Here is a 19,284-nt window from a genome sequence, read left to right as displayed (position 1 = left end):
AAGGAACACAGCATAAACACGTGATGGAAGGTGCAGATGGTGAGGGAGTGATCTCGTGGGGAACAGAGAGGGCAGTGGCCTGGATGTGAACACAAGAACAACTGGGCACGACATGGAAAGCACAGGTGGAGATGCCAAGATGATTGAAGGGGCAGAATAGATATCACAGGGCCACCCTAGGAAACCACATGTGGAGACAGAAGCATCGATGGGACAGCATGGAGACACCACGTCTCAGGTTCAGGTGGTCACACATGATCTTTACCCTTGACACTCAGTGTGGCTGAGGTTTTCTCCTGCCCACACACGCATGAGTACTCCCCAGCATCTTCCACAGCCAGGCCACAGATCTGCAGCTCACACGTGGCCCCTTCCTGCCTCAGGCTGTATCTGTCCCCATCTCTCAGGCTCTCAGACCCCTTCCTCCACTCCACAGAGGCAGCCTTGCTCATCTGGCACCTCAGTGTCACTGTGGTGCCTTCCGTGGCCTCTTGGCTTCTCAGGTCTTCTATGAATCTGGCAGGCAGAGCTGGGAAGGAGCAAGCAGCGACTGAGATCACGGGACTCTGAAGGGCATGCTGTGCACAACGTGGAATACACAAAGAGACACTCATTCTGGCAAAGGAATTGACAGAAACAGTGAACAGACTGGGAGGAAACAAGAATCCAGGGAGGTGTAGAGAGGGCCGTAGGGTGGCCACGAACATGAGAATATTTCCTCAACAAAAAGAACTAGTAATGTCCAGATGTCCCTAGTTTCATGACAGATAGCCACAGGTCATCACAGAAACTGTGTCACATATGGAGGACAGACATAGCATCAAGATAACACTGAGACACCACAACTCAGGTTCAGGTGACCAAATATGATCTTTACCCTTGACACTCAGTGTGGCTGAGGTCCTTTCTAGCCCACAGAGGCACAAATATTCCCCAGCGTCTTCCATAGCCACACCACGAATCTGCAGCTCACATACAGCCTGGTTCTGCCTCAGACTACATCTGCCTCCATCTCGGAGGGTCTTTGTTCCCTTCTTCCACTCCACTGGGGCTCCTCTGCTCAGCTGGCACCTCAAAGTCACCACGGTTCCTTCTGTGGCTTCTTCATTCTTCAGGCCCTCTGTGAATGTGGTGGGTAGTGCTAGGGAGGTCAGAAAGACACAGGCATGGCCATTCTGTCAGAGTGAGTGAAAGACAGGACACAGATGACACAGAGAAGACACCGAACTCAACCAAAGGACACATGTGAGCGTGCTGAGAACTTGGTGTGGCATTCCTCGGGCTGGACTGTGCATAGGTCCACCTTGCTCCATCTGCAGCTTCCTTGGGTCCTATATCTCATAGGGACCTGGCACGCAGAGTCACAGATGGTCAGAATAGCATGGAGAGCCCCAGATTTCTTAGAGAACTTTGGGGTTCAGGGCATGACAGTGAGAACAAGAGACACAGGATCCAACAACACAAACCCCATACAGCACACAGCAGTGGGGAAGTGGCTGCAGATGCTCTTATCTTCTGGGTAACACAGCCAGGAAGCAGGAATGAATTCCCCGCAGTGATGGGCAGATGACACGCAGACTTGGGTACCACCACACAGGTCTTTACCCTTGATGGTCAGCATGGCTGTGGTCTTTTCCTCCCCACACACGCATGAGTACTCTCCAGCGTCTGCCATGGTCAGGTCATGGATTTGCAGCTCACACATGGTTCCCGTTTGCCGCAGCTTGTATCTGTCTCCATCTCTGAGGGTCTCTGGGCCCTTCTTCCACTCCACAGAGGCCTTTTTGCTGAGTTGACATTGAAGAGTGGCCATGCACCCTTCCATAACCTCCTTGGACTTCAGCTCTTCAATGAACCGTGTGGGCAGGGCTAGGAAGGATCAGGTGGACAGAAGCCATCAAACTCCATGAAAGTTTCGAAGGTCATTTTCTGAGTATCCAGAAAGGAATCAGAAGCAGAAGGGCTAGAGATCATGGGAAGGAGCAGATCAAAGTGTGCGAGCAGAGGTTCCTGTGCTGTGCCTACTGAGATGCAGCTGGACTGGAAGGCGGGTACCATTCCAGACTCGCCTTCCTGTGGTCTTCTCGTCACTAGAAGACATGCCAGGCATCTGAGATCAATCGTGCATGCAAACACATTTCCTGACCGACCTCCACGGCAGGCATCTCCCAATTATGATGCCTTCCAGCCTTATAGATAAGATGCCCACTCACCCAGGGCCTCCATCCGGCACTGTCCATACTTGGACTCGCCCTGACAGCTTATATGAGGCCCTATCTCCTCCACTTCACACTCCTGCCCTGACACTACTAGAACCACACTCCATCCATTGGTGCCACCTCTCTGGCTCGTGTCTCCTGGTCCCTGATAAACTGCAGCTGGGAACTCCTAGGCAGGCCTTTGACCCTTGAATCTGTCCTGCTGTCCTCCCCACTGACTGATGAGAGCTCACCCTGGTTATATTGTAATTGACTCTGCCCCTCCAAATGTATATTAAATGTCTAATTGATACAGCTTCAGAAAATAAGTGTATTTGGAGGTTGGCCCTGGAGAGGAGAAAAATACTAAATGAAGTCATGTAGATAAGAACTTAATCCAGTAGGAATAATGTCCTTATAAGACATCTGGATACAAACAAGACGATTGTGGGGAAAACAGCTGCCTGGGAGCCAGCGAGAGGCCTTGGAAGGGCCAATCCTGCTGGCTGTCTGCTCACAGGCCTCCAGCCTTCTGAACTGGAAGGAAACCAACTTCTAAGAGTACTGATGTACTGTTCTTCAAGATGGTCAAACAACACATATTTGAGGATACTATTATAACAAATACCTAAGAATCTGGAGCTGTCTGGTAGCAGTTAATGGCTAGAGGCTGGGTGGCTTTTGACATATATATCAAAAAAAATCAAGATTACTGGGAATGGTCTGCTAATGGAAATATGGGTATTAATGCCACACCTAGTCAGGCCTCAGACAGAAATGGGGAAATAAAACTAGAAAGAAGGAAGGTGACCCTTCTGTCAGCATCAGTGAGCTTGGCCAAATTCTCTTCTAGTGCCTTGTGGGATACAGAATTTGTAAATTTGAAATTGAATATTTATCTTAGGAGGTTTACAGGGAAAGTGTTCAAGGCATGGTCTGGATTCTTCTTTCTGCTTACAGTAAGAGTGAGAGGATAGGGAGAGATAAACTGAAGAATTAATAAGTAAAATGGAAGAGGAATTGAAGATTTTGAGAATTTATAGCCTACCCATGCTGTTAAAAAAATAATGAGAACGTATGTTCTGAAGAGAACCTTAGGACGTAGTTAACCATGTCATCTCTGCAGAAGTCACAGATAGAGAGAAAAGCTGTGGAGGACCCTTTGGGAATTCACAGGAAAGTAAGGACATTGAGAATGTCAAACCAGTTGGAATACCCCTTAGACTAGAAAAGGATAGAGACCTGAGGGAAGGAAGAAGGCGATCACACCTGATGAGACTACAGAGCCATCATCCATCTGCTACACGTGACCCTTCAGGTAGATGACCATGGCTGGGTGGCTGGCTCATGCCTGTAACCTCAGCACCTGAGAAGCTGAAGCAGGTGATGTCCCACATGTTTTAGGCCAGGCTGCTCTACGCTAACCACTCAGGGTACTCAGGGCTGCATAGCAAACGAGTTTTAAAGAGAGTGACTCAGAAGAGTGGATCAAGATCAACAGAGGTACCACTGCCACCAGGAGCCCCAAGGCCACAGGCCTGGGGAGAAGGCACTCTCCTCCTTGGCCCTAGGCCATCTCCACTCAGGACGATGAGGGCTAGTCTAAAGCCTCTGGCTCAAGCCAGAGATAATTCTCCTGCCTTGAAATCCAGTAGAGTTGCCCTGCTGTTTCAGATTCGTGGAATCCATATCCCATCTCTTCATCCCAATTTCCTCCTCCTTGGGTAAGGACATCTGCTACATGCCCTGTCATTGTCCCAGCCTCCTAATGCTGGGACCGTTAAATCCAGTTCCTCATGTTGTGGTGACCCCCACCATAAAACTGTTCTCACTTCTATTCACAACTGTAACTTTGCTACTGTTATGAATCATAATGTAAATATCTGGTCTATAGCTTATCTGCTATGTGACCTCTGTGAAAGGGGTTTTTGACCCCCAGGTTGAGAATCATTGTTTAGAATCATGGTTCTGCCTGGGTCTGTAGCTTCACAAGTAAGAGGCAAATGCACCTCTGTGTGAATAAAACCTAAAATTTATCATACTTAGAAGAGACAGACATCAGGCTGTAGGAACTGGAGGAATGCATTGTTACATGCCAAAAGAACAAAGGATTTGAGGAGGCCAGGAGGTAGAAAGTTATAGGCTATGGTGGTTTGAATGATACACCCCCTATCGTCTCAGACATTTGAATACTTGGTTCCCAGCTGCTGGCAATGTCTGGGTAGATTTAAAAGGTGCGGTCTTGCTGGAGTTTGTCACCTTGAGAGATTTTGAGAGTCATAAAATTTCTAGTTCACTCTTTTTACTTCATTCTTGCTGCTCAAGATTTGAGCTCCAGACTCCTGCTCCTGCTGCCATGCCCACTGTTTGTTACCACGGTTCTCTTCCATATGGACTCTCATCCCTCTGGAACTGGAAGTCCAAACAAACTCCTTAAGCTGCTTTGGCCATGGCATTTTGTCACAGCAAGAGACAAGTGACTTACACATGAGCTAAACTGTGCCACCTCCTCACACACACATTGAAGCTGCAATTTCCCCAGTGCCCCGGGGAGTCGCTCCACTTTCAAGAATATTTAAATAAATAATGAGTCAAAATGAGGTCAGGCTGGACTCAAGTCCAAAGTGGCTAGTGCGGATATATTACATCAGAGACACAGGGAATGACCATGTGAATAATCTAAGAAAAGAGACATCTTCAGAAAAAAAACAATACTGCCGCTCTCTCAATAAAGGAATTCCAGCCTCCAGAGCAGACTCAGGCAGAAGCCCTTCAGAGCAACAGTTAAACTTCAGCAGTGCTTGCCTGGCTACCTCCAGCCAGGACCACACACTGCTGGGCACGTCCATCAAGGGACAGACATCTGTCAACTCCGGGCCTGGAACCAAAGAACCCAAAGTCTCAGCAGGCCTTAGCAAGATGCAGGTAGCTCGAGCAGATCTGCCATTGGACACTGATGGAATACGCCAGTACCTCCTCTACAACTGCGTACTAGTTTTCCCTGGGATCATGTCCTAGCACAGGCGCTAGACTAGGCTAACCCAGTGTGGTTTGGGAGAATGGATCACACAAACATGTGACTGTGCATGACACGATGACCCTGAGAAGCATAGGAGAACAAAGCTACATGGGAGAGATGAGAGAAAGCAGACCAATCAGGTGGGTACACAAAGTCATTACCATCTACAGTCAGCATGGCTGAGGTCCTCTCTTGCCCACACACGCATGAGTACTCCCCAGCATCTTCCACAGTTAGGCCACGGATCTGCAGCTCACACGTGGCCCCTTCCTGCCTCAGGCTGTATTTGTCCCCATCTCTCAGGCTCTCAGACCCCTTCCTCCACTCCACAGAGGCAGCCTTGCTCATCCGGCACCTCAGCATCACCGTGGTGCCTTCCATGGCCTCTTGGCTTCTCAGGTCTTCTATGAATCTGGTGGGCAGGGCTGGGAAGGAGCAAGCATTCACTGAGAACATGAAGCTGGAGAACACGGCACACGGGACACACACTCACAAAGAATGACACACTGTCAAGAAACACAGCATAAACACGTGATGGAAGGTGCAGACGGTGAGGGAGTGATCTCGTGGGGAACAGAGAGGGCAGTGGCCTGGATGTGAACACAAGAACAACTGGGCACGACATGGAAAGCACAGGTGGAGATGCCAAGATGACTGAAGGGGCAGAATAGATATCACAGGGCCACCATAGGAAACCACATGTGGAGACAGAAGCATCGATGGGACAACATGGAGACACCACGTCTCGTGTTCAGGTGGCCACACATGATCTTTACCCTTGACACTCAGTGTGGCTGAGGTCCTCTCCTGCCCACACACGCATGAGTACTCCCCAGCATCTTCCACAGCCAGGCCACAGATCTGCAGCTCACACGTGGCCCCTTCCTGCCTCAGGTTGTATCTGTCCCCATCTCTCAGGCTCTCAGACCCCTTCCTCCACTCCACAGAGGCAGCCTTGCTCATCTGGCACCTCAGCATCAGTGTGGTGCCTTCCATGGCCTCTTGACTTCTCAGGTCTTCTATGAATCTGGTGGGCAGGGCTGGGAAGGAGCAAGCAGCGACTGAGAACATGGGACTCCGAAGGACATGCTGTGCACAATGTGGAATACACAAAGAATTTGACAGGAACAGTGAACAGACTGGGAGGAAGCAAAAATCAGGGAGGTGTAGAGAGGGTGGTAGGGTGGACATGAACATGAGAATATTTCCTGGACCTGGGAAAAGGAAAGTAGAGAACCCAGATGACTCCAGTTATGGGACAGATGTCACCACGGGAGCTGTGCCATACATGAAAAGCAGACATAGCATCAAGATAACACAGAGACATCAAGTCACAGGTTCAGGGGGCCACACATGACCTTTACCCTTGACACTCAGTGTGGCTGAGGTCTTCTCCTGCCCACACACGCATGAGTACTCCCCAGCATCTTCCACAGCCACATCATATATCTGCAGCTCACACGTGACCCCTTCCTGCCTCAGGATAAATCTGTCTCCATCTTTGAGGGTCTTTTCTCCCTTCCTCCACTCCACTGGGGTAGCCTTGCTCATCTGGCACCTCAGTATGGCCATGGTCCCTTCTGTGGCCTCTTCATTCCTCAGACACTCTGTGAATTTGGCGGGCATGGCTAGGAACACCAGAAAGGCACAGGAATTGTTACATTCAGAGCACACGAAATGGATAAGACATGAACAACACTGAGAATACACAGACCCCTCTGAGGGTGGGCCATGTGCTGCTATGCTGAGAACAGGCCATGAATTTCATGGTGTGTCCTCTTAATGTCAGGACCATGGTCCTTTCCATAGAGCTGGCATGTTGGTCAGAGGGGGCCAGAAACACACAAAGTTGCCACATTCTCTGAAGAACTTTAGCAGGCATGACTCAGCCTGGATGACAACAGGACATGGACTCTACCAGAAAAGTAGTACTTAACTCGTGGTGACACAAGCTGCGTGTGTGATTTTCCCTGTTTCATACAGTTCCCCCAAAAGTTGGGACTCTGTCCAGTTATGAAAGGTGACACACAGACAAAGGGACAGAATATGGGATGTGCCAGATAAGCAGCACATCCATAGACACCAAGACACAGATCTGATCGACCACACATCTTTACCACTAATATGCAGTGTGGCTGAGGTCCTCTCCTGCCCACACACACATGAGTACTCCCCAGTGTCCACCAGGGCCAGGCCACGGATCTGCAGCTCACACACAGCTCCATCCTGTCTCAGGCTGTATCTGTCTCCATCTCTCAGGGTCTCGGACCCCTTCCTCCACTGCACAGGGGCAGCCTTGCTCAGCTCACATCTTAAGATTGCTGTTTCCCCTTCTGTGGCTTTTTGGCTTTTCAAGTCTTCTATAAACTTGGCAGGCAGGCCTGGAAAGGGTCAAGCAACCACTGAGAACATGAAACTCTCCCAAGGTCTCTGCGTGGACATGGAACCCCAAAAGAACCACACACGTTGCTCAAGAGCCACGGCGTAAACGACTGAGCTCATGAACCGATGGTGAGGAAGACAGGGAGCTGGGGAGGGACAGCAACAGGAGGAAGATCCACTTGAGCAAATAAAAAATACTCAAAGGACATCAGCGTGAGGACAGTGGCTAACACAGGGGCTGTGCCACATATGAAGACAGAAGGCAGGACAGGGACAACATGAAGTCGAACCACCCGTCTTTACCCTTGACAGTCAGCGTGGCTGAGGTCTTCTCCTGTGCACACACACATGAGTACTCCCCGGCATCGGCTACGGTCAGGCCCCGGATCTGCAGCCTGCACACAGCTCCATCCTGACTCAGACCATATCTGTCTCCATCCTGCAAGGTCTTCGTTCCTTTCTTCCATACCACAGGAGCTGCCTTGCTCAGTTCACACCTCAGGGTAGCCGTGGTTTCTTCTGTGGCTTCTTCGCTCTTCAGACCGTCTGTGAACTTAGCTGGAAGGGCTAGGGAGGTCAGAAAGACACAGACACAATCACACTCTCTGAGAACATGGAAGACTCTAGATGTGGGCAGACAGGAAAAACAGGAAGCCCGACCGCACACAGGCCACACACCGGGCGTGACAAACACAGCTGAGGAGGGGACTTTGCTTGGTCAAGACTCTGTGTCTCATGGACACAGCCCATTCTGTGATTTCTGCAGGCCTCAGACCATATGAGTTTGGCTTGTGGTGTTGGGGACGACACAAAGATCATCAGGAGTTTGCAGAATGGTGAAGATGGGACGTGACACGTAACAATAAAGCACACCTTGGAGATTGTAAGGGGACACACGTGGGGAAAAGCACAAATGGGGCAGCACATGGACGGGTCATCCTGACCCTGCTGAAGCAGCAAAGTAACAGAGGACTTCAAGATAAGGAGGTGTAGAGAGAGCACCCAGGACCTAGACAGCAGAAGCGTTTACAATATCCCTGGCCCCATGGCTTCTGTGCCCACTGTGCTCCACAAACAAACTCCATGCTCAATGTCTTGACTGTTAGGTCACAGCGTGCCATGGCTGTGAACAACTCCAGTACTCATTGATCTCATTCTGACGATGCTGGGAGAGCTCACAGGGTGTCTGGACCACAGCCCCTCACCATAGCAAACCCCACTTCTCAGAACAGACTGGGAAGAAGGAACAGCTTAGCTGGGTCTCTTCCTGAGCTGTCAGCCTGGAGTAGGTGGCCACAGGGCTCTGCCCCATCTTCACCATGCAGGCAAACTCTCCGGTGTGAGGGAGCAGTGTTGAAGGTTCATCCACAAGTGAACAAAGAGAGGAACGAGTCCTTGGCCGCCATGTGGGAAAGGGTCACAGAGAAGGGGTGATCCGGCTCTTGTTTGCCAACACTGAAGCCTTCCTTTGGCTACCAGGCCATAACTGAGAACTCAGGAACTCTGTGTACTAGGCGCATCCTCAGGATGTTGTGGTCCCCAGGGCTAGCTTTCGAAAATGCAGTACTCTCTAGAAAGGTCCCAGTAAGGTATCCATCATGGCCCAGTCTTTGTTGGGACAAACCCAGTTCTGAAAGCAGCTAGTTGCCAGGACCCTCTACACCTCAGCCATCAACCGTGTGTCCTGGGGATGGGAATAGGGAGAAGGGTTTCCTGTGACCTCTCTCTGACTCTTCAGCCATGGGACAGGCCTCGGATGTATCCTCGGGTGTCATTTCTTGGAATGTTTCAACGTATGACGGCGTCAGGCCTCTGTGTTTTGACATTGATTCATCTACATGGATATTGGTTTTCATTCAAGTGTCTCTAATGCTTGTGATGATGACAGGAGCCACCTGCCACAGCCTGGAAAAAGATGGCTAGGCCTCACCATATCTTCCTTTTCAGCGCCCTCAGTAGTCAGTTCTTCACAGGAGAACAGAGTCCACCAGGCCCAGGGCTTCACACTTGCGGGAGTTTCATTCCATCTTCACTCTCCAAGATGCCCAAGGTCCTCAAACAATGTCTGTGCATTCCATCTGGTTCCCTGCAGGGGGATGCTCAGACCCTCCAAGGACCCCTGACAGAGAGCTGATTCATCCCTAGATCACCAGTTACATCAAGACGTGAATTCCAGTTCTCTGGGCACAACTGTGCCTAAGGAGTATGGTCCTGAAGGCCAGTCACTCTAGGAAGGTCTGTTGCCTCTGTATAGACATAAGGACCCCAGGACCCATGACAGCCAGGCTACAGGGCTCCATATGTCATATCTGCCTCAATCTGTGAGTGCCTCTGTCTGTGATGTCCTAATATCCTGATGTCCACGGAGGTACCTTGCTCTGTTCACACTACAGTGGGACCTTACTCCCTGTAGTGCCCTCCCCAGGCCTCTAACTATCTGTGAAGTACTGTTCACAACTGTGTGTGTGGGGGTACATAGGCACAAAGAAAATCATTAAACTCTATAGTCATGGACAAAAGTGGCCACAGACACTACATATACAACACAGAACACACAGAGTGGCCAGAGGCAGGATTGTTAAACCCTTCTCCAGTGGAAAGACCTGGAACCAACCAGGAAAAGCGCAGGGAGAGCAGTGTCAAGCTCACCCCCACAGACTTGCCTTCACCTCTCCTCACCACCATGGGAGAAACCCTCGCCTCTACCTGACTCCCCATGGGTCAGGTGCCCACCTCTGCCCAATACCCATAGGGTATGCCTTTGTCTTCATTTGACTTATGTATGCTGGACCCTTACCTAAACCCTGACTCCCATAAGGTGGGGCCCCACCTTTATCTGACTCCTAGGGGGTGGGCCCTCAACCTTGCCTGACGCATGGTGAATCTTCACCTTCCCTCAGGCACACATCAAAACTGTCCTTCCTGTATTCCTGCCGGGTGGGCCATTCCTCCATTTCCTGCCTCCCCCTTTTCCTGGTGTGCCCCCAGGACCTATAATTGCATCTTTGTAATTGTTCTCTCTCTCTCTCTCTCTCTCTCTCTCTCTCTCACACACACACACACACACACACACACACACACACACACACCAACCAGGACATTCCTGGAGTTGGGAAAGACCTGATTCTCCATTGTTTTCTGGCATCTAACGTGGGTCCTATACAACAAGCATGAGAAATACCAGCTAACAGGATAAAGATGAGACACAGAAGATCGGGGAGGTGGGTAGGAGAAGATGCTCAGGCACAGAGCCACCCATGCACAGGGCACCCGCACACAGAAACACACGCGGTCTTTACCCCTGATGGTCAGTGTGGCTGAGGTCTTCTCCTGCCCACACACGCACGAGTACTCCCCAGCATCTTCCACAGCCAGGCTGCGGATCTGCAGCTCGCACACAGCCCCATCCTGCTTCAGGCTGCATTTGTCCCCATCTTTCAGGCTCTTAGACCCTTTCCTCCACTCCACAGGGGCAGCCTTGCTCAGCTCACACTGCAGTGTGGTCGTGCCCCCTTCTGTGGCCTCCTTGTTTCTGAGTCTTCCGATGAAGTGGGCAGGCAGAGCTAGGATGGTAAGACAGATGGGAACATCAGATCTGCTATAGAGTATTGTGGGATAGAACATGACATAGGACAGGATGGGGAACAAGACAGAACACAGCAGAGCAACAGGAAAGAACCTTCCAGGGCTCAAGAGCGGGAAGCCAGCTGCAGATACTCGTATTTCCTGGCTCACATAAAGACCCAAGGAGTAGGGAGGGATGCATGGTGGGAAGAACAGAAGGTGCACAAACATGAGGAGAAAGCACTGGGGGAGCTGGAGCGCCAGGTCAACTCATGGGTAAACCGCTGACCCACATGACCACATGTGTGGCCCTTACCCTTGACAGCCAGTGTGGCTGAGGTCCTCTCCTGTCCGCACACACATATGTATTCCCCTGCATCTGCCACAACCAGGTTACAAATCTGCAGTTCACACACAGCTCCGTCCTGTTTCAGGCTGTATTTGTCCCCGTTCCTCAGGGTCTCTGTCCCCTTCCTCCATTCCACGGGGGCCTCTTTGGTCAGCTCACACCGTAGTGTGGCCATGGTCCCTTCTGTGGCCTCCTTGTTTCTCAGTCTTCCTACGAACTGGGCAGATGTGGCTGCAGCAGGTACAGATAGATACAAAAGATGTCATGATTCACTGTAGTGAGTTTCTCTCTGGAGCCTGAGCACAGGACGGCCAGGCACACTTACGCTTCACTGTGAGTGTGGCTGAAGTTGTCTGGTCCCCAAAGGAGCAGGAATACTGCCCACTGTCCTGGGGCTGCAGGTCTCGGATGACCAGCTCCAGCATAGCACCGTCTTGGCGCAGGCTGTACTTGCTGCTGGACTTCAGGATGTCTTCTCCATGACGCCACTCCACAGGCGCAGCCACGGATGACAGCACACAGCGCAGGGTGGCGGCCCTGCCCTCCGCTACCTCCACATCCTTCAGGGACTCCCTGAAGTGCACTGGTTGAGCTGGGAACAGGTAGACTCAGTTCAGCCTCCTGGAGGAGAACCCCACCTGAGGTCCAGAAGCAGCTCTGGGGCATGGGGCAACTCAATTAGTGGATGCCAGTGGCAAGAACCCAAAGACCTCTGGGAAAGATGGGTCTCAAGGTTTATAAATGGAAAGGTGGGTATGGAACAGATTAAAAGCAATTATCACAGTCAGAAATGTATCCCCCCGAAAATTCAGATGCTAAAGCTCTAACTTGGGATCTCAGAATGTGACCGTTTGGCAGTGTGAACTTCAAAGAGATAAAACAGAGTAAGGTTGTTGGAATGAACCCTTACTTCATCAGATTGGTGTCCTTATCTAGGGCACCAGCAGAGAGGAATAAGCATCCGGAGTTACAAAGAAGGTGGCATCTGAGAGCCAAGGAGACAGACCGCAGAAGGCCAGCCAACCTTGATTTCCTACTTCCGGCCTACTCAGTAGGTAGTCAACAGACTTCTACTGTGCAAGCTGATTGTCTGGACTGCTAGCTTAGGGCAGCCCAGACAGAGGCAAGCCACAGGGCAGGAAGAGGGACTCCAGAGGGGTTCACCAAAGCCAAGTCAGGAATGGGCCCCAAGCAGGGGTCAGGAGGCCAAGAGAGAGTGGGAGAGTCCTGGGGCAGTAGGGACCCTGAGACACAAGGAAGTCAACTGCCCCACAGAGCAGGCAGAGGCAGAGGAAAGGTGGTGCGGGAGAATTGTCTGTATTCTGTCAATTATGTTTTAAATAAACACTGATAGGCCAGTAGCCAGGCAGGAAGTATAGGCAGGGCAATGAGAACAGGAGTATTCTGGGAAGAAGGAAGCTCTTTCTGCAGTCCTGTCCAGACACCAAAGAAGCAGGATGTGACCTGCCCTGCTGAAAAAGGTACTGAGCCATGTGGCTAACATAGATAAGAATAATGGGCTATATAAGTTATAAGAGTTAATACGAAGCCTGAGCTAATGAGCCAATTAGCTTATCACTAATATAGACTCTCTGTGTAATTTCTTTGGGACCTAACAACTGTGGGAACCAGGCAGGACAGAAATCCCAACAAGCAGACCTCATGCTACAGAAAGGAACCAGAATCTGCTCCGGGGACCCCCTGTCTCCTATGGACATATTTCCATTCTTATCCCAAACATGGACACCTGGCACTCACCATGAATCCTGACAATGGAGCTGCTGGTAGCTCCAGCAACCTCACACTTGTATCGCCCACCATCTTGTATGGTGGTGCCAGTGATGACCAGCTGGGCCCGACAGCCTTCATAGCTCAGTTGGCATCGTGCAGATGGCCTCAGTGTCCTCCCATCTTTGGTCCAGTGCACAGAGCTTTCCAGAGTGGTGGTTTCACAAACAAGAGTCAGGTCCTCGCCTTCTGTGACTGTGGCATCTGTGAGTGGCTGAGAGAAGATGCTTGGCTTCTCTAGGGGACAGAGAAAAGGCAAAGGTACTTAGGACTATGGTTCCTCTATGAAAGGACTAACACAGCAGATCATACAAGGCCTGGATCCGCATCTGTCTGTTGCCCTTAAGTGGGAGCAAGACAGAAGTGCTAAGCCAGCCAGAAAGGCAGGCTCTGTGTAGCTCCCATCCTGGACGAAGACAGCACACATCACATTACCCACAAATTCTGAATTTGGAAATTAATTCTGAAAGAACCCAACTCAGTCTTCTGAACCAACTCCTAGGAGATGGGAGATGGCCCCCATGTCATTCGCTACCTCCCTGGGATGAGAGACCCCTTTGCCATTGACAGCTAATCTTGCCTCTCCATCAGCCCCAGGACCACACCAGGCAGAGCTTGGGAAGAGCTGTCATCTGCCCCTCTTCAAGGCTTCTCTAGGCCATGTAGTGTCCCCATCATGGATGGCCCTTAGACACAAAACCCACCAGTCACCCGCAGAGCAGCTGAGGTTCGCTGGTCACCCGCCTCGAAGTAGACAGTGCCTGAGTCCTTGAGTGCCAGCTGCCGTAGGGTGAGTACGTGGTAGCCTCCTGGCTGGACAGTGATCTCGTTCAGTTCGTTGCTATGCAAGGGGGTCTTATCCAGGAACCAGTGCACGGGGCTGTAGTCGGCAGGGGAGATACGGCAGCAGAACTTGGCAGAGGAGCCCTCCTGGACGGCAGTGTCCTCCAGGTCCTCAGTAATGCGCACTTTCTGACCTGCCAGGCAAGAGTCACCTCAGAGCTCCTGCAGCCTAGGGCCAGGCTTGGCTAAGTGCCAAGAGAAACAGCTTCACCCAAGACCCTAGGTGGGGCCATAAGCAAGAGATCTACTTTATTTTAACCTCAATGAAACTGGAAAGCAGATCTGAGCCAAGGAGTCCTTTGTAGGTCACCCTCTGACCCCAAACCTATATCCCCCTCTGAAGTCCTCTTGCTAAGATGGTGGAGGGCCCACAGCCAGCTGAAGCTCATGTAATCTCTCCTGCCCTTCATACGGAACTGGGCTTGCCAACAAATAAACTACCCGCTCCCAAAACTGCTTACACCAGCAGTGTTCACCATAGCATGGCGCAAGCCATACCGCAGGAAACCTCATACTGACAGATGAACGGTGGGTGAGAAAAGGCCATGGTTCCCCAACCCCACTCTGCTGCAGAGAGTCAACGACTCCAGCCTTCCTGCTCCCTCTCCATCTGGTCCCTTCCATTCTCCTCTCTGATTCCATGAGATGGGGTTCTCAGCATTCACAAGCATAAAGAATTTGTAGTATTTGACTCCCTGTGCCTGGCTTACTTCACCTACATTTTAAAGATCTCGAGGGAAAGCTTGAAGTCTCACGACATACAGAAATGATAACCACTCAAGCACAGAAGTGTCTGGTAGCCTGATCAGATCCCTACACACTGCCAACGCACACCCAGTGATCACACTGTGTCCCACAGACTCGTACGCCTCTTCCAGTACAATTCCAAGATTCTACTCAGATGACTCACAACCACCTGGAACTCTAGGTCCTCAGGTACCTACACATACATGAACACACTCAGATCCGGACACACACACGGGAGAGAATATGTACATTCCTAGAAGTAGTCCATTGTTGAATTAAAAAGGGTAGCGTTGCTGCTAGTGGTGGCTCACGCCTTTAATCCTAGCACTTGGGAGGCAGAGGCAGGCGAAGTTCTAAGTTCTCTGTGAGTTCGAAGCCAGCCTGGCCTACAGAGAGAGTTACAGGATACCCAGGGCTACACAGAAAAACCCTGTCTCAAAGAAGATGGAGTAGAAGGAGAAGAATAGGGGTAGATTGACATGGATCCTGCATACACATGATTGTACCCACAAACACCTTGGAAAGTAGGGCTCTACTCGAAAGACCCCGATACTGAATGGCACTGAGAGAAAGGGCCCTTCTCTGGCCAGTAGGCTGTCACACAGAAAATGGCTCTACTCTACCCACAGGCATCTGTATGGTTTACACTTAAGGTCTACATTTTGCTGATTTTCTTTTTTGAGACAGGATCTCATGGACCCCAGGCTAGCCCTAAACTTGCTATGATCTTGAACCTCTGCTCCTCCTACTTCTACCTCCCATCGTCTTGATGGAGAGTTGGTTTGGAATCCCCCACAGATATCAAGATCTGAGGGCACCCAAGTCTCACATTTAAAGAATGATGAAATATTTGCACTCTACGTACGTCTGCTGATACACTTTCAATAGCTGTTTTTCAATAGCCAATGCAATGGAAGTTCCAGAGCAGTATTACATCGTATTGTTTAGGGAGCAGCGACAAGCAAAAAAACAGTCTGTGTTCATCAAAGCCATATTTTTTCCAGTTGTGTGTGCAGTGTGCATGTGTGTGCATGCATGTTTGCATGTATGGAAGCACATATGCATGCATGTGCACACACATGTAGAGGCTCCAGGCTGATGTCAGGAAACTTCCTACTAGCTCTTCTATCTAATTCAATGAGGCAGGGTCTGTCCCTAAGACAAGCCAGAGCTCACTTATATGGCTAGTCTTGATACCTAGATTGCTCTGAGATCTACCGTCTCCACCTTCCCAAGCACCTGCGTTTCCATGGGCTCTAGGGGATCCAAACTCAAGTTCAAGAGCTTGCACAGCAAGCGCCTCAACAACTGGAACATCTCTCTAGCCACACAATTCCTTTTTTTTATTAATAGGAGACTAGATCTAAAGATGCAGAACCCGCAAATATAGAGGGTAAACATTGTTACTTCTAGTTACCAATGGAGAGGGTTCTCACCACATGAGAAACACTATTCCCTGAAGGCAGACTTCAGGATGAGTGTCCCTAAATGCCAACCCCTGGACTCCACGCGAGGATTACAGAGCCAGGTGAGGGCTGTGACCAGGAGGGTCAGGTCATCTCTGTTCTGACACCATGGCACACCCCTACTAACCAGGCTGGTCACCACCTCTCTTCTCTACACACCCGAAAGGACTTCTCTCACGCTGCAGACTGGAGGGGAAATGGTGCTTCATAAGGGAGTACAAACGGAGGAAGCAAAGAGAAAACAAACAGCAACAAACTGGACTGTGAGTTCTGCAGACAACATTCTTGTTAACCCAAGGAAACCCCTGCCTGGCATTCACAGCACTTTCTCGAGGCCCCAAGAGATCCCCTCTTGCTCCACAGGCACCCCACGCTTCATACGCACAGATTGTATCAAAGTTTGCCTTTGGAGCCGGGCTGTGGTGGCACACGCCTTTAATCCCAGCACTCAGGTGGCAGAGGCAGGCGGATCTCTGTGAGTTCAAGGACAGTCTGGTCTATAAGAGTGAGTTCCAGGCAGGTATCAAAGCTATAGAGAAACTTTGTCTTGAAAAAATCAAAAAGAAAAAAAAAAGTTTGCCTTTGACCTTCTTGAGCTCTGCAGCAACTCCGAACAGATGACCTGGACAGACAACTGCCCAGCAGGGACACCCCCACCAACCACAGACACCAGCTCCTGCCCCGTGTCTGCAGGAACCCTGAGCTCTGTACCCACGCAGCTCATGCCCACCTGTCTATGGCTCCTTGCTCTGGAATGCACCCTGGGCTTTCATTTCGATGCCACGCCTTCCCAGCAGGATGATTGCTCTTTAATAACATTGTCTCTAGCCTTTCTAAACTGACACTATCAATATTGGTCAGTTCTCTAGTGAGAACACAAGAGGCTCCTTAGCTGCCAACAAGCATAGTAAGCTGTCCCTGTACAATAACTGACACGCCAAGTGTGTAAGCACACACAGAAGACATACCCTGGAACTCAGCACAGGCCCGGACACTGTAAGAACACACAGGAAGTACCCACTGTATAAATGAAGGCAGTTTGTTAGGTCCTTCACAAAAGGTCACAGTAGGAAAGCCTGAGATGCCCAGGCAACCTGCTCTACCCTTAGACATGGAGAAACTGAGGCTCAGCTGGTCCAGAACAAGCAGAGGCCGGATGACTAACCACTTCTGAGCCTCCAGAGCCCACTTCAGATCAAGAAGACCAGAGCAGCCATGAAGGAACCAAAAACAGCATGCAAGTTAGGGCCGCCTCACCATGGACGAGGAGCCGGGCCTGGGTCCGGGCTTGACCAATGTCACAGGTGTAGGTATCACTGTCTGTCCTCTCCAGGGCATTGATGGTGAGCTTCAGGGTCAAGCCGTCCTGGCTGGGGACATGCTTCCCTGAGGCACGCAGTTCCAGGAGGCCCTTGCGCCATATCACGACGGATGCCGGGTGCTCCGTCTTGCACGCGAACACAGCTGTGCCCTTCTCTTCCACCTGCAGGTCAGCCAGCTCCTCCGTGAAACGATTTGCCTTTTCTGGGTAAGTGACAAAACAGGCAGGGATGAGGGCCTAAAACTCCTCTCACCATGCAGGCTCCGTCCCCCCACAATCAGAGCACACAGGCTGACCTGAGGGGGTACCTCCACTGAAGTCCCAGGGGCGGCCCCAGCCTTTGCCGCAGGGGAGGCTGACAGGGTCGCGTGCTTACCTTCCACAAGGAGCCTGGCGGTACTTTTGGAAGCCTCCGTCTCACAGGTGTACTCTCCAGAATCCTTGAGTGAGGCCTCACGGACAACCAGCACAGCCCGCGTGCCTTCACTGAGCAGGTCGTACTTCTGGCTCTTTCGGATGGCCTTCCCGTCCTTCAGCCAGCGCACAGAGGTGCCCGCCCTGGACAGTTCACAGCTCAGCGTCGCGTGTTCTCCAAGCGTAGCCCGCTGGTCCTCCAAGGGCTTCGTAATCTCCACTGGCCTCTCTGAAATAAGTAGAGCTGGTTCCCATGAGGCCTTGGCCACAGAATCACCCATGACCTAAGGCACATCGGGACTGCAATAACCTCTTAGAAACCGTCTCAGCCAGGGCCAGGATACGAACAGGCAGACGCTTGGGAACATGCATTCTCTAGAGATCAAAACCACAAAACCTACAGCCCTTGACTCCTGGGACCTTAGACCGCTGGAGGCTCAAGACTTTGAAGTTCTGGAAGCCCTCACGGTGACAGTGAGATCTAGAAAGCGTGGGCTATAAGGGTAGCTCGTTCAAGGCTCATACAAGGGTATGGCCACAGTTTGGCTGGTCCCTGTGCAGATGCACCCACGAACACAAGCTCCAAGACACCAGAGGCTTCTTCCCTGCCTCCCTGGCCTCAATTTAAGAGTCAGACTGACTGAGTAAGCTACATGCACTGAGGGCAATCAGCCCATGGATGAGAGACTGGAGTTCTCAGCTCATTCTAGAAATTCAAAGATGTTCAAGCAGGGCTATGACTCCCTTTAATAATCAAAACTCCCCCAGCACCAGACATATTGGGTCCCCACCATGATGAATAGACAGTCCCTAGAAGCATCCCAACAGTGCCCCAGTCCACGGTACCAGGCCCCTGGCCCCAGCCACAACACCCACCTCTGACGATGAGCGAGGCCTTGGATGTGAGGCCTATCACCGAGAAGACCACCTCCCCCGCATCACTGAGCACAGCATCTTTGACCGTCAGGGTGTATTTGCGGCCCTGGCGAGTGGTCCGAAAGCGGCCAGAACCCACTGTCTTCCCGCCGACGGTCCACACTCCTGGGTCACTCTCACTCTCGTGGGACAGGACACACTCAAAGCTGCAGCTCTCTCCCTCCAGCACCTCCACTGTCTTTAGCCTCTTGGTGATGCCCACGTGCAGCTCTGTGGGATATAGGAAACAGGTCACCAGTCAGCCCACAGATGTCAAC

The 19,284-nt window shown here is 51.1% G+C and overlaps 1 protein-coding gene across 10 annotated transcripts in view; it reads right to left on the bottom strand.

Moving 5' to 3' along the window:
- Obscn (obscurin, cytoskeletal calmodulin and titin-interacting RhoGEF) overlaps positions 1-19,284 on the bottom strand; it is a 151,128-nt gene that overhangs the window by 60,446 nt on the left and 71,398 nt on the right. For 5 of the 10 annotated variants that reach the window (XM_087910592.1, XM_087910583.1, XM_087910584.1 and 2 more), the window contains 16 exons: positions 18,968-19,237; positions 18,054-18,320; positions 17,614-17,880; positions 14,005-14,277; positions 13,271-13,537; positions 11,838-12,104; positions 11,480-11,743; positions 10,899-11,162; positions 7,903-8,166; positions 7,335-7,598; positions 6,582-6,845; positions 5,994-6,257; positions 5,379-5,642; positions 1,606-1,869; positions 878-1,141; positions 266-529 (listed from right to left, as the gene is read on the bottom strand). In XM_087910592.1, the coding sequence (XP_087766718.1) occupies positions 266-529; positions 878-1,141; positions 1,606-1,869; positions 5,379-5,642; positions 5,994-6,257; positions 6,582-6,845; positions 7,335-7,598; positions 7,903-8,166; positions 10,899-11,162; positions 11,480-11,743; positions 11,838-12,104; positions 13,271-13,537; positions 14,005-14,277; positions 17,614-17,880; positions 18,054-18,320; positions 18,968-19,237 (4,251 nt within the window). The remainder of the gene's footprint in view (positions 1-265; positions 530-877; positions 1,142-1,605; positions 1,870-5,378; positions 5,643-5,993; positions 6,258-6,581; positions 6,846-7,334; positions 7,599-7,902; positions 8,167-10,898; positions 11,163-11,479; positions 11,744-11,837; positions 12,105-13,270; positions 13,538-14,004; positions 14,278-17,613; positions 17,881-18,053; positions 18,321-18,967; positions 19,238-19,284) is intronic. The other 5 variants (XM_087910588.1, XM_087910589.1, XM_087910585.1 and 2 more) reach the window with 4 other exon arrangements.

This window comes from Myodes glareolus, chromosome 9, assembly GCF_982192425.1.
Source record: "Myodes glareolus chromosome 9, mMyoGla1.1, whole genome shotgun sequence".
NCBI lineage: Eukaryota > Metazoa > Chordata > Mammalia > Rodentia > Cricetidae > Myodes > Myodes glareolus.
The sequence above is the reverse complement of the archived record's forward strand: the minus strand, read 5'-3'. Positions and strand labels throughout refer to the sequence as shown.